The sequence below is a fragment of the Canis aureus genome, chromosome 14 (genome assembly GCF_053574225.1).
Source record: "Canis aureus isolate CA01 chromosome 14, VMU_Caureus_v.1.0, whole genome shotgun sequence".
Classification (NCBI taxonomy): Eukaryota; Metazoa; Chordata; class Mammalia; order Carnivora; family Canidae; genus Canis; species Canis aureus.
Genome location: NC_135624.1, coordinates 36,856,326 through 36,869,567, shown reverse-complemented (window position 1 = coordinate 36,869,567; position 13,242 = coordinate 36,856,326). Strand labels below are relative to the sequence as shown.

The following is a 13,242-nucleotide window of genomic DNA, read 5'->3' as shown; positions in this document are numbered from 1 at the left end:
TGTATGAGACCAGGTCTGTTCTGGGTATGCGGCAGGTAGGTCAGTACTTGAGGAGGCAGGGTGCCCTGCTAGAAGAGATGGCCCAGCAGCTCCCACCTGGGGAGTTCCAGGGTCCACAAAGGTCACTGGAGACCCTCTGGGAATTTGTGAGGAGCACACTTGCAGTCCTGCTCCTACCCCTGCCAGGCTGTTCATTCATCCAGATACTTGAAGACTTTTTAAACTGAAGATTGCTCTGGAAGGCATTAACTTTCACATTGCCCTCCACACCTCAATGGCAAGCCCTCCACCCCCACCCCCCGAAGGCCACTCGGTGCTAGGGCAGGAACTGTGAGGAGGTGACAGATACCCACTTCAGGGAGCCAAGGGGATGTGTTGGGAAGCAGCATTCACTATAGGTAGTAGTAGTCCGTCTTCATGTTGGCATAGTCTTTCTTTCTTTCCTTCTTTTTCTTGGGATTGTATTTATTTATTCGTGAGAGACACACACAGAGAGAGGCAGAGACATAGGCAGAGAGGGAGAAGCAGGTTTCTCGAGGGGAGCCTGATGTGGGATTCGATCCCAGTATCCCAGGATCACGACCTGAGTGGAAGGCAGACACTCATCCACTGAGCCACCCAGGTGCCCCATTGGCATAGTCTTTCAAGTTCCTGTATGTTAGGGACACAGTACATAGGTGGGTAGGTGGGCAGATGATGGATGGATGCCTGGGTAGATAGATATGTAGACACATAGGCAGCATTTTGAGTCGCCTGATGTGCAATCTTTATTAGGAGGCATTTGAGCAATAATTATAGTGTAGGATGATGTAGAAGGACTCAGAAGCCAAAAACCTGCCTTAGAACCCCACAGAGTGACTGTGAGCAGATCACTCAACCTCTCCATGCCTCAGTGTATTGCCCGATGGAGAACCATGGTGCCTCCCTACAGGGGTTGTGGTATGGACTCACTGATGCATCATGTGAGGCTCTCATTCTATGTCTGGTGTGTGGAACCCCTGGAGAGCTGCTGGGCATCACCATTTTCCTGCTGGTGACTTGGACCAGCGATGACAGTGCCACGTGGCAGTGGCAGATGAGGGAGCCAGGCTGGGCCGTGTACCCTCGGTCACAGAGCCCTATGAGGGGGACTGGGCTGAGTGTGCAGCTGAGAACAGATCCAGGGAAGGCAGGTGACACTGGAGACCACACAGCTGGGCTTGGACCAAACACACAGACCTGGAAGCTTGAGCTTCATGCCTTACCCTCCTTCTTCTCTGGGATTTCGCCTCCAAATGCAAGGATGCCTCATTCCCTTTCCTACCCCGCTTGTGTGCCCCATCTGATCTGAAGGGTTTACAAGCTGTGATAAGGAGCAGAAATTGGGGTGACATTTGTTCTGCTGTCACAGTGACATTGGGGCCAGGTGCTTCCCCGTCCCCATGGGTCATACAGGCCCTTTCACCCCCTCCCTACTCCTCCACCCATCCCTTCCCCCCGACCACATCACCTGGGTTCTGCACCAGTGTCGTACCGGCTGTTATTTGTGGCTGGTTCTGTCCAAGGCGGTGCCAGGACGCCAGTGGTGAGGAGTTTGTATAGCCCAAGTGTCCCCATAACTTCTTGCAGTTAAGAGAAGCTGGGCTAGGGAAAGGAGGGGTACAAATGGCAACCCCTCCATGTCCGAGGCACCTGCTGGGGAAGAAGGGCATCCTTTGGTGGGGGGGGTGCACGCAGCTGGGATTCCGTCTGCCTGTGCCATTCATTACCTCGGGGAAGTGCTAACTTCTCGGAACTTGGTGTCCCCTGACGTAACGTGCAGTAGTGGATGGCTGCTGCCTCCAGGTGGTTTTGTGAATGAGTATGGAGTCTTCTGTAACTAGGAGGCCTGAAGAATTCTGCATCCAGACCAAAACGCCTCCAAGGACGACAAGGGGCCGCTGGTAACGTTGGCCTCAGAGACCAACCTGTGTCAGCAGCACAGTCCGAGGAAACGAAGAGCACAGTAGCCTGGGTGCACGGGGGTGATTCGTGTGCACTGAAATGGAGCACAATGCCAGCAGAGACGGTTGGCAGGGGTCAGCACCTGGCTGCTGGAAGTGTGACGCTGTGCAGGAAGCCCGGGTGGCCGAGAGGGAAGATCCTTATAACCACGTCCCCAAACTCTTCTCTTTTTCTTTGCTCTCAGGGCAAAATGGGAGAGCCAGGTCTGCCAGGACTGGAGGGAGCCCGAGGCCCGCCTGTAAGTGCCAATGCCATGTGTGTATGTGTGTGCACACGTGTGTCTGCACATTGTCTGTAGTGCAAGGCAGCCTTCCGCTATGTGGCTCATGAGCCCACCGCACCCTGGATTTCCAGAAGTTCCTCTCTTCCAAGGCTTTGGTGCTTCTACAAAGTAATATATTCAGTTCTTTATGTGCGCAGCTACAGAATGTATTTTCAAAATCACAACCACTGTTGCCGTGTTGCTATTCTAAGGTTTCCTTTGTTCTTAACCAATTTATTGTAATTTTAACGGGCTTTCTCTGGATGATAGAACCTAAAAATGAATCGAAAAATGAATCTTAAATTTTTTTTCCACGGCTAAAGGTTTTTCTCTCCCAATTATAAAAGTAACCCATTCTCATTGTATAACAATGACAATGACGGTAATAATACAAAAGAAGAAGAACGCTTTAGAGAATAGAACAGAGTTACTTGTGATTCTACAACATAGAGGTAAAACTGTTAACATTTTCCTGTATCTTTCTAGATCTTAGGAGTGTATGTATGCAGTCTGTATAAATTCTGACTTTTTTTCTATGTATGAATTCTGACATTTATATTTATATATCAATCTATAATCAGCTGCCAACCCAGTATACATAGCTCATTTTTCTATAAAAATGAACCCTGTATTTTGGGGCTGTTGGACAGTGTTCTCTAAATGCTTTACTTCTGCATAATTTCAGAGTTGTTTACACAATTCCATAGATTTGTTTTTAGAAATATATATATTCTTTATATTTTTATATTCTTTATATATATTCTTTATATTCTTTTATGACAATTCTAAAATCTACTTACCTGGCAAAATGTGGGAGATGAAAGTGCCGCTTCTATTCCCTGAATGTATTTTTCTGTTAAAATCACTAACTCACCTGGCTAAGCATTCAGTAAGAAAGACCTGAAACACAAAAAATCAATTTCCTTTTTCCTTAATCTCCTCGCTTTTCACCTGATTGTGGTAGGAGGGCAAATCTAGGAATGGGGAGTACTACCTCCTGTGGTGGAATTAAAACACAGAATTAGTGATTTTTTTTTTTTTTTAATTGGAGGAGAGAGTCTTCGTTTAGCCAAGGGGATCCATTTGCTGGGATCCATGTGGAGGCAAGACCCATTTCTTGGTTGAATCTTGCAAGGAATCCTACCTCAGTGTAGGGGCAGAGGTTAGAGACCCAAGCAGGTGAAAGAAGACCCACATCGAAGCTTTGAAGAAACACATGTGCTTGGAGATAGACAAATGTGGGTTCAGCTTTCCCTTGATCACTTGTTAACTTTTATCAGGGGACCTTTCTGAAGGTCTATTTCTTCTTCCATGAAGTGGGGATCAAGATATCTCCCACTTCTGTAGGGCGGTGGTATGCATTAAAGGAGAAATGGAACACGTACCATCCCCAGCCGAGTGCCTGGCACAGTGCCTGAGGCTTCCCAGTTGGTACATGTGTCCGTGATTATATAGGAGGAGAGCACACCAGCGTCCTGGCTCTGAGCTGGCTGGATCTGAGATTCTAGTGTCTTTAAGGAAGATGCTGGGAACTAGGTAGACCCCATCTCTCTCCAGGGAAAGAAACCTGGCCCGTTTTGAACAGCGGAGAGCACGATCTCTTATTCAATGCTGCCGGCAACTCTGCAGAAGTAGGTCTATCCTCAGATGTGGAAACTGAGTCCCAGTGAAGAGAAGGAAAGCATCTAAGACCCATAGCTACAACGTGGGGAGCTGTGGTTCTATTCCAGACCTGGCTCCAAAGTCAGCCTTACTGGCACCGGGGCCCCTTCCTATAGATTAACTCTGCAAAGCTATGCCTGGCAGGTACTTTATTCTTCCCAGACTAGATGGTAGGCCTCCAAGGGGAGAGCTGACTTCTCCAAGGTGTTGGAATCTGGGATCCAATCTGAGCTGACTCCCTTTTCATCCCCCTCCTCCTTCTCTGCTGGCCGCTGATACCTCCAGGCTGCTCACCCAGTGACAGGCCCAGATCTGGGGCAGCATCTCATCTCATCCTCACTGTAGCCCAACAGAAGGGGGCATCTCCCCGGTTACAGCTGAGGCACCGAGGCTTGGGCGTTGGGGCGATGGGAGGTGAAATGCAGGCACTTAGCCGGGGTGTGAAACCCGCCTGGCCCGGCTCCTGACCTCCTTCATCCCCTGCATCTCCTGACATCAGAGAGCATGCACTTGTCACCATAGCACCTGCTGCTTGGGAGGCATCCCCGAGCCCCCCTCCCAGAGGCAGGCAAAGTCACACTTTCTTATTCCCCAAGTTGGGAGAGGCAGAGAGGTAGAGACACACCTCCAGGGTAATAACCACCACGTAAAAGAGGCCGCTGGGTTGTCTCTGTTTTTGGATGGCCAGGCCTTGAGGTGATCTTGTCCCCAGCAGGGTTTCCATCTGCTTTTTGGAACCAGAACATGAAATCAGGGGATAAGGTCAGAGAAGAGCCTGGTGCCATCAGCCAGAGAAGAGCCTGATGCTGTCAGCCAGGACCTATTTGGCCTTGGCCCTGGAAGGCCCGATTTGGCCACAAACTGCTGCTTCCTTGAGCTGAGGGTGACAGTGGGGAGGGCGTGCTTTGCAGTCAGACAGACCTGGGCTTGAATCATGTATCTCCCACTTCTTAATGTTATAGGTAAGCCCGAGCCTCATGTTTCTTACATAAAATGGGAGAAATAAGACCCATCTCCCAGGTCCCCCATTACACCGCATGAGAGCAGCATGGCTGCAGCCTTGGATGTGGTAGGGGCTCCACAGGGAGGGTTTTGCTCCCCCTCCTCCACTGCTACTGCCCTGTTCCCTCTCTCCTCAACCCTTCCCACTGGGGTAAGGAGCTAGGACAGGCCCTCAGCCCTTAGTGTCCTAACCACTTCCCCGTGCTGCATGGGCCCTGTGTGTGTGTGTGTGTGTGTGTGTGTGTGTGTGTGTGTGTGTATGTGTAGGACAAGGGAGATTAATTCTAGGCCCTGCTCCAGATACCCCTGACTCTCTGAGCTGTGTGCCCAGGCATCGGCCCATCCAGGTCCCTCTCTCTGTGCCAGCCACTGGCAGGGGACCAGCTGGCAGGGGTGCTCAGTGCTGCAGCAGCTAGGAGCAGCACCCTGGCAAGGATGCCTAGTGACAAAGGTACAAGGAGGGCCTTTGAGAGCGACCACAGGAGGAGTGAGGAAGATGGAGCTGGGGATAGGAGGCTGGTAGGGAGGAGGCCTCCAGCCAGGAGGAATGTCCCGATGAGCAAGGGGTCGGCCAGGAAGAGAGAACCCATGAGCATGGGCCTGGAGCGGGAAGTGGGGGGTGCAGAGTGTACAGCCCGCTGAGGACACTGAGTCTGGGATGTAGCACAGTGAGGTGGCCGGGTGGGCAGGTGCCCCTCAGGTGGAGACTGCACCTCCCATGAATGCCCTAGGTCTTGGCAGGCAGGGAGAGCAGTCTGAGACCAGAGCAGAAGAGCCACCATTCCAGGAACAGGACCCCAGACAGAGCAAGCAGAGCAGTGGAAAACGGGAGGGCCTTGGGTCTGGGCCAACCCCCTGGATCTGAACCCGATTTCTTTCTGGCTCTGGGACTTTGAGCAGGTATTTTGTCTCTCAGAGCCTCAACGTTGTCCCATGTGAAATGGGAATTATTACATAGTCTGCTTGGTGTGGCTGTTAGAAATAATAGTGTCAGCTCTGCTAACACCCTCTTCTTGGCTCCCAGGGCTTGGTGCCCTGGATTGTGCTTCAGGTCCTAGATCTCTAGGCTGCTGTTTCAGGGAGGTGCAGGGAGGGCCCAGCACCATGGCCCACGATGAGGGTGTTGGGTGGGACTGGCCACAGCCTCAGGAACAAGGACAGGATCCCCTAGACCCACCTCTGGAGTGAAGGCAATGTGTTGTCTACAAGGGGAGCACCTGCTGAGGGGGCCGGCTGAGGGGGTGCAAGCCAGGTGGGGTGAGATCCTCAGGAAGGTGAATCCCAGGAGGCATGTGGAGTGACACCTCAAATGTCTGGAGCATTTGTGGGATGAGCCCTGCAGCTCTGCCCGTCGTGGTGCAGAGGAACTGGGGATAGGGGGTTCTGATTGTCCCATCACCCAGCATCAAGGACCTGGCCGATGCCTGGGGTCTTGAGGGGGAGGCGTCGGGTGAGCCCCGGTGAGAGGGGGCAGGATTCGACTGGACTGTCACACAGGTGCCCGCCCCTCTTGCTTTACCAGCCTGCTCTTTGGTGCAAAAACTTCTCTTTCTTCTAGGGCTTCAAGGGACACATGGGTGACTCCGGCGCACCTGGTCCCCGGGTAAGTGTGTGTCTAGCCTTGGAGGTCAGCCCAGGCCGAGCTGGGCTGGTGCTTCTAGATGGAAGACTCCTGGCCCCGCAGCCCAGCGCAGCACCTGGTCACCTGAGCGAGGACAGCGGGCATCATGGGAAGCATCATCCCCAGTCTTGGTGTGGTTTTTCTAAATGCTCCTTCTGGGGGCCAGACATAAGGGGCGCTACCTGACCCAGTCAGCCCGGAGTCAGGGCGCCCCGTGCGGCTGTGCTGTGCGCAAACTGTGCAACGGGCACAGGGCTAATGTGTGGAGAGCTTCGGTGCGTCCCGTCCCGGGTGGGGAGACCCTGGAGCCCACACTCTAATGTTTTAGCTTCTTCCCCATGCTTCAAGTGTCCCAGATAGAAGGAAATGCCGAGGGCCACCGGTTAGACCCCCAGCCCTCTCTGTTTAGCGATGCAAAGCTGAGATGTATGACGAGTCAGCGTGTGGGGGACAGGATTCCAAGCCCATCCGCCTGCCCCTCAGGCTGGTGTGTTGCCTCCAGCTCGGAGAGGCACAGTCGGACCAGCCTCGCCGCTGGCCGTGGGGGCCCTGCAGACCCCAGCTCAGGCTGGGACCCAGCGGGGCTGGTGCTGGGGGCTGTGCTCCTGGGTCTTTGCCCTGCCTGGATATGCCAACACCAGGCAGCTGGCGTTCTGCGTTCTCTTTCCTAACAGCAGGTATTTTTTTTCTGCTTCCACCTTCTAGGGAGAGCCTGGTGCCATGGGGCCCCCTGGCCGAGAAGGGTCCCCGGGAAAAGACGTGAGTGTGGGTGTCCTGCGGAGGGGGTGCAGAGAGAGTGGAAAGTGCACATCCCTTAGGGGTCAAGAGAAACCACCAGGGAGGCTGGTGCCTGCAGAGGCACACTCAGAACCAGTCAGGATGTCTCACCTGCCGGCCCCCTGGGTCCTCCTCGGAGGCCTGAGGAGGCCCTGGCATCTGGGTGTCCAGCCTCACAGTTGGATGCCTGTGCCACACAGTAGCTAAGGAGCCCTTGCTGAATTGTTTGTGAGCTCTCTGTTGGTACCAGCGGCGGCCTGTTGGGTCCGGCCTCATGTGGGCTTGAAGTGCAGAGTCTCTCCCAGATGATTGCTCTAGCTCTGTTGTTCTGCGGCCTAATGAACCCAAGACGGCCACCACTACCATGTGCCATGTGGCACTTAATACTGCTCACCTGCTCTCACTGACTTGATCTAGGGATGATCTCGGGATGAGGGCAGGCAAGATGTCTCTTGCCCTAGTCGTACAGATAGAAAACCAAGACCCAGGAAGTTCCAGGGACTTCCCTCGTGGTCATGCAGACTGTCAGAGGTAGAAGGAGGTGGCCTGGGGCTGGACCTGTCAGCTCTGTACACCCTCCCCTAGGAGGACAGACCTCATGTACGTGACATCCTACAGGGCTGTCTATCATGGGTGGACATTACTTGGCCAAGTGGGAGTGGGTGTTTGGTCAGGAGCATGGGCACAGGGTCCTGAGGCCCAAGGGGGTCTCACATCTGCTCCTTCACGTCCTTCAGGACCTGCCTCTAAACCCCGGTGAGGTGCACACTGCCCATGGCTCTTGAGGTCTGCACATCTAGTCTTCTTGGCTGACCTGCTACCATGAGGCAGTGGAGTTGGAAGGACCCGTAGGGGAAATCTGGTCTAGCTCCCATGTTCCTCCGCAGCAGCAGAGTCACATATACATACATACATAGGAGTTTCTTTCTTGAGTCTCCTCAGTGAGGAGCATGGCCATGCTCCGGTGTTCTCATTCATAACGTGGGAGGGACTTACACCCATGCCAGGAGGCTGCTTGGAAGACCAGTGAGTCACCACCACTTTATACTCTGGAATGGCTGTGTGCACGGGCAGCGTTTTTCTTACTATGGCAACTGAGGCAAGAGTGGGTCAGGTCATTGTCTAGTAGTCAGGAACAGAACCTCAAGGTGGCCTCTCTCTCTGGTGGCTTCCCTTAGTTCAAGACGGCGCCACCAGAAATCACTGGGAGGGATGAAAAATAAATAAATAAAAAGAAAAATAAATAAATTGTGTTTGTGTGTGTACCCATCTACATGAGATGGGTTTGTCTGCCCCTGGAACCACTAGAGATTAGTGATGGACACCCAGTCGGTTCTCTTGGGGAATGAGATGAAATTCGGTCCACGTTTGAAACTGTGTCTCTGTCATCTCCCTGCAGCCACTCTGTGATAACATGACCTCTCTCTGTTCCAGGGCGACACTGGACCCACAGGGCCCCAGGGCCCCCAAGGACTGAGGGGCCCACCGGTGAGTGATACTCCGCAGCCTATCACTGTGGTGGCATTTGGTTGGTTCATCCTGGTACAGTCCTGTGTGTGTTGTTTAAAAGTGGCTGCATGCCTTAGCAGTTGGAAAAAAAGGAGCTACTGCCCTAAGCCCTACAAGTGCCCTCCTACCCAGACCCAAGGCTGTTTTCTGGGACCGCCGACCCATAATGCAGAAATGTAAAAGGAGCTGCCTGGCGTGGCGGGAACCTTGTAGGACTTCCCTTTAGGTTGTCCTAGCATGATCTGTGCATTGGATTGCTAGGGCTGTCATAGCAAAAAGCCACACATTTAGTTGCTTCAACAATAAATTTAGTGTCTCACAAATCTGGAGCTGGATGTCTAAGACATGTACCGTCTCACCATCCAGGAAGCCAGAGGTCCCAGATCAAGATGTGGGCAGGATTGGGTGCTTCTGGGCCTGTGACAAGGACTCTCACTTCCATCCCTCTCACTTAGCTTCTGGGGTTTCCTGCCATCTCTGGTGTTCCTTGGCTGGTGCAAACACAACTCTGATATCTGCCTCCCTCTGGACCTGGCATCTTCCCTGTGGACATGTCTCTATGCCCAAATGTCCTCCTTGCATAAGAACAGCAGTGGCGTTGGATGGGGGCCCTCCCTGTTCCAGGATGGGCCCGTTAAACTAATTCTATCTGCAGTGACTGTATTTGCAAACGAGGTCCTACGCTGAGATAGTGCAACTGTGATCCATGCTAATGATAAAAGGAATCATGCAGAATTAAAATGAAAAGGCTCCCATTTCACCCCAGCCCTACGCTCCAGAGGGAGCCACTGTTAATAGCATCTTAGGTATATTTAAAAATATTTTTAGTGCACCTACCAGCATATCGATAGGATACGTGTTTGTTATGCAGCACTTCATCTTGGCAACCGGTTTGTTCTGTATGGTGTGTGCGTGTGTGGATGCGTATTTGGAACGAGTATGGAGGAAATGGGTGAGTGGATAACCTGTAACCTAGATGAATCTGGGCTTCCTGGCTCCAGGGCACACAGCTGGCAAGAGCTGTAGGCAGGATTTAAACCCAAGACTTTCTGGCACCAAATTCAGTGCTCTGCACCTGCCGTGACCATGGCCGGGTTCTTTGTCTTCAGGACCCTACAGGAGGCACCCGGGATGGGTCTTGGGTATTTCAATCCATATCTCTTTGGAACTCAGCAGAAGGAGTCACTTTCTCCCTTGATGGTGCCACAGCAACACATATCCAGCTTCCCACCCTAACACAGCAGCCTGTGGGGGTGCGGGATGTCCAGATGCCTTCCACGCACACAGTCCTAGATCCCCCGTGGGCTGAGGTACAGCATGAAGGATAGCCTTCAGACCGGGCTGTGGGAGCCCAGTGGGCCCCTGCCATTCTGGCTTTTCAGCTGTGGGACGGGTGTCCCCTGTGTGTAGTGATGGCTACATTTTGTGCTGAGGGTTTGTCTACAGGAAAACATCCATGCTCAGAAGCAGGGCATTCATGCTTTTTGGGTTTCCATCTTGGCCTTGGCCTCAAATTTCCCACTCTATAGCAGCAGCTCACTGATCAAACCCATCTCCTCTTTCTAGAACATGGCATTTGCTCATCCAACTACAGGGCTAGGTTAAGGAGCTGAGTAGTGTGTTCTGCATTCACTCTCCCATGGGTGGGGTCAACCTGCAGATCTTGGGGTCATCGGCACCATCCCTGTATGCAGGGACCAGGAGACTATCCGCAGCTGGGCTCTTCACCAATGACACTTAGTCCCTGGGGCATGCATTCCCAGTGGGTGTGCTGTCACCCCCAGGGGGCAAATACTGGTCCTTGGGATGCCAAGACCCCTTACTCTTTGTGTATCACATGCAGATATACATATAGAGCAGAATCAGATATATGACATAGGTGTGGTGTTAAAATTCCACGTGGGAGGAAGAGACTAGGCAAGAGTGTAAGGACAGACAAATGGAGAAATCTACCTCTGGAGTGCCTTGGGCATGGAGTGGCAGCCACTGGGGCCCCCGCTGGCCCTTCATCATGCTTCCACCTCCAAGCTCTGGAGTTAAGATGCATCTTACCAGTTCTATGGGCGAGATGAGTTCCTTCAGATCCCCTGGGCCTACCCCTTCATCTGTAGAGTGAGGAGAACTTGCAAGATCCAGCATTTAAATTGGGGAAATGATGCAACAGTGTCCAGCTCTGAGAAAGTACCCGGTAGGTGGAAGGTGGTCACCCTGGGGCTCCATGCTGGGTTCTGCTCCTGGACGAAGGAGGGGACATTGCTCTTCCCTCCTCTAGGGTCTCCTGGCACAAAGTCGTGCTCTGTAAATCACTCCTGAATGCCAGTGTGTCCAGGGATACAGGAGAGGAAAGGGAAAGCATTGCGTGTGGGGAGCAGTGAGTGTGTGAGGGGAGGAGGCCAAGGACCTCAAGTGTCACATGCCAAAGGGAGGTCTTCCCGGCCAAAGTCCCCAAGAGGCAGTTTTGTGTTTTTCTAATTCGCCTCCACCAATTCTGAGGGCCCTTCATACGTACTTTGTAAACAACAACAAACTGCTAGAGTTTGCCAAATTCTTACTGGAATGCATCAGCAGAGGTTCCAGGTTATCACCCTGACAGCCCATCTCTCGCTCAGTTGGCACCGATCAGCCTTCCCCAGGGAAGGGAAGGTGCCCAGCAACCTCAGCAGGTTCACACTACCTTGGAGCAGACACTGAGTGTTGACGGAGAGCCTCCAGGGAATGCCAACCGTCCCAGGGCTAGGGAACCACCCGAGCATTTGCCTAATTCGCTCACAGAGTTCTCCTGAACCCAACGAGGCAGATGAGAAATGGAGGCATAGCGAGGTCCAGTCACTTGCCCTCGATCACACAGCAGGTAAGTGGCAGAGCTTGGGTTGGGTTCACATCCAGGCAGTCGGATTCCAGTCTGCTGTTGGAGACCTGCCTGGGCCTGTGTGGGCCACGTCTCCCTCTCAGAAAGATGAGACCTGGTAGGACGGGGCCCAGGACAGGAATTTGGAGCGCAGGGCAGTTGAGGGGGTGGGGCTGTGGCTTCCATTCAGGACGAGTAGGACATGAGGAGTGGACCCCAGTCCAGGAAGTAGCCAAGTCCCTGCCCCAGCTGGCCTCCAGCGCCCCAACAGGTGGCAGGTGGCCACCCCATGCTGCCCCTCCGCGTTCATCCGCCTGTGTTGGCATCACAAGCTCATGTGTCTTGGCCCTTATCCTCCCTGCAAATCAGAGGGAGAAGGAGGAGAGAGATAATCACCATAGGGATGAGCCAAAGCGCATATTTTTAGAAGGACACAGATGGGTTGGTGGGTGGGCGGACGGAGGTGCAGGGAGGAGCCACCACACCACATTCCCTGGGTGTGGGGGGGGGGAGTGGGGGAAGTCACAGAGCCGCTGGCTGCTCCAACTGCAGCACTCCTGTGCAGACGCTGTGCTTTCTCTGTGCCTCGGCCTCCTCATCGGTGATGCCGGATAAAGGCGTCCACGTTTCACGCTTCCTGGCATGATTACGTGAGATGTGCCGCGTGAATCATCCACGATCACACATGCACTTGTTAGGCCGTAAGATGCATCCCCTACATAGTCATGACCACCAGCCAGCCCGCCTGGGCATATGCTTCCTGGGCTCCAATCTCAGCTGCTCCACTTCCGTCTCAGGCAGTTTGTGTAGACATTCCGTGACTTGATTTCCCCATTTATAAAATGGCAGTGTTTATATCTGTCGTGTGCAGTGAGCAAATGCGTGCAAAACCTGGCGTGGAGGAAGTCCTCAGGCAGTGTGAGCTTCTTCTTACTGTAATGTATTTCCACGAAGCTGACTCATTGGTGAATGTGTGCTTCACAGATTATAGGACGTCAGCACCTTTTGGTTATAGGATCAAATGGAGAGTGGCTTCCTTTTTTTTTTTTTTTTAAGATTTTATTTATTTATTTGAAGGGAGGGAGCACAGAGGGAAAAGCAGACTCCCCACTCTGAGCATAGAGCCCAATGCAGGGCTTCATCCCAGGACCCTGGGATCATGACCTGAGCCCAAGGCAGACACTTAACCAACTGAGCCACCCAGATGCCCCTGGAGAGTGGTTTCCTGTGATGTTCTGGGTTCCTTGGTCCAGCAGAGTACCTCCTGTGTGCCTGGCACTGTGCTAGGTGCTGACCACAGTGAGAGAGGTGAGACGCACACTGTTCTTTGGGCTACTCCCAGCAGGGAAGAGCCGGGTAAAGACACAGCCACCTGGTTAGGGGAGGTTCTAAGAAGGAGGAGAGTGGCAGGCAGAGGCAGTGACCAGACCAGCCCGCTGAAGCCAAGCCTTGAACCTCAGACTGAATAGGAATTTGTCTGATCCTCAGAGGGATAACTAGAAGAGTTCTTAAATTTTCTGATTTTTATACCAAGGAGCCTATTGGTTAAATGCATTTATCAAAATTATGAGTATGCAC

General features: G+C 52.9%; 1 protein-coding gene across 7 annotated transcripts in view; it reads left to right on the top strand.

The window, feature by feature from the left end:
- The window catches only part of COL22A1 (collagen type XXII alpha 1 chain), a 260,407-nt gene that overhangs the window by 226,450 nt on the left and 20,715 nt on the right, over window positions 1–13,242 (top strand). For all 7 annotated transcript variants that reach the window (XM_077847369.1, XM_077847367.1, XM_077847366.1 and 4 more), the window contains 4 exons: window positions 2,168–2,221; window positions 6,468–6,512; window positions 7,236–7,289; window positions 8,742–8,795. In XM_077847369.1, coding sequence (XP_077703495.1) covers window positions 2,168–2,221; window positions 6,468–6,512; window positions 7,236–7,289; window positions 8,742–8,795 — 207 coding nt within the window. The remainder of the gene's footprint in view (window positions 1–2,167; window positions 2,222–6,467; window positions 6,513–7,235; window positions 7,290–8,741; window positions 8,796–13,242) is intronic.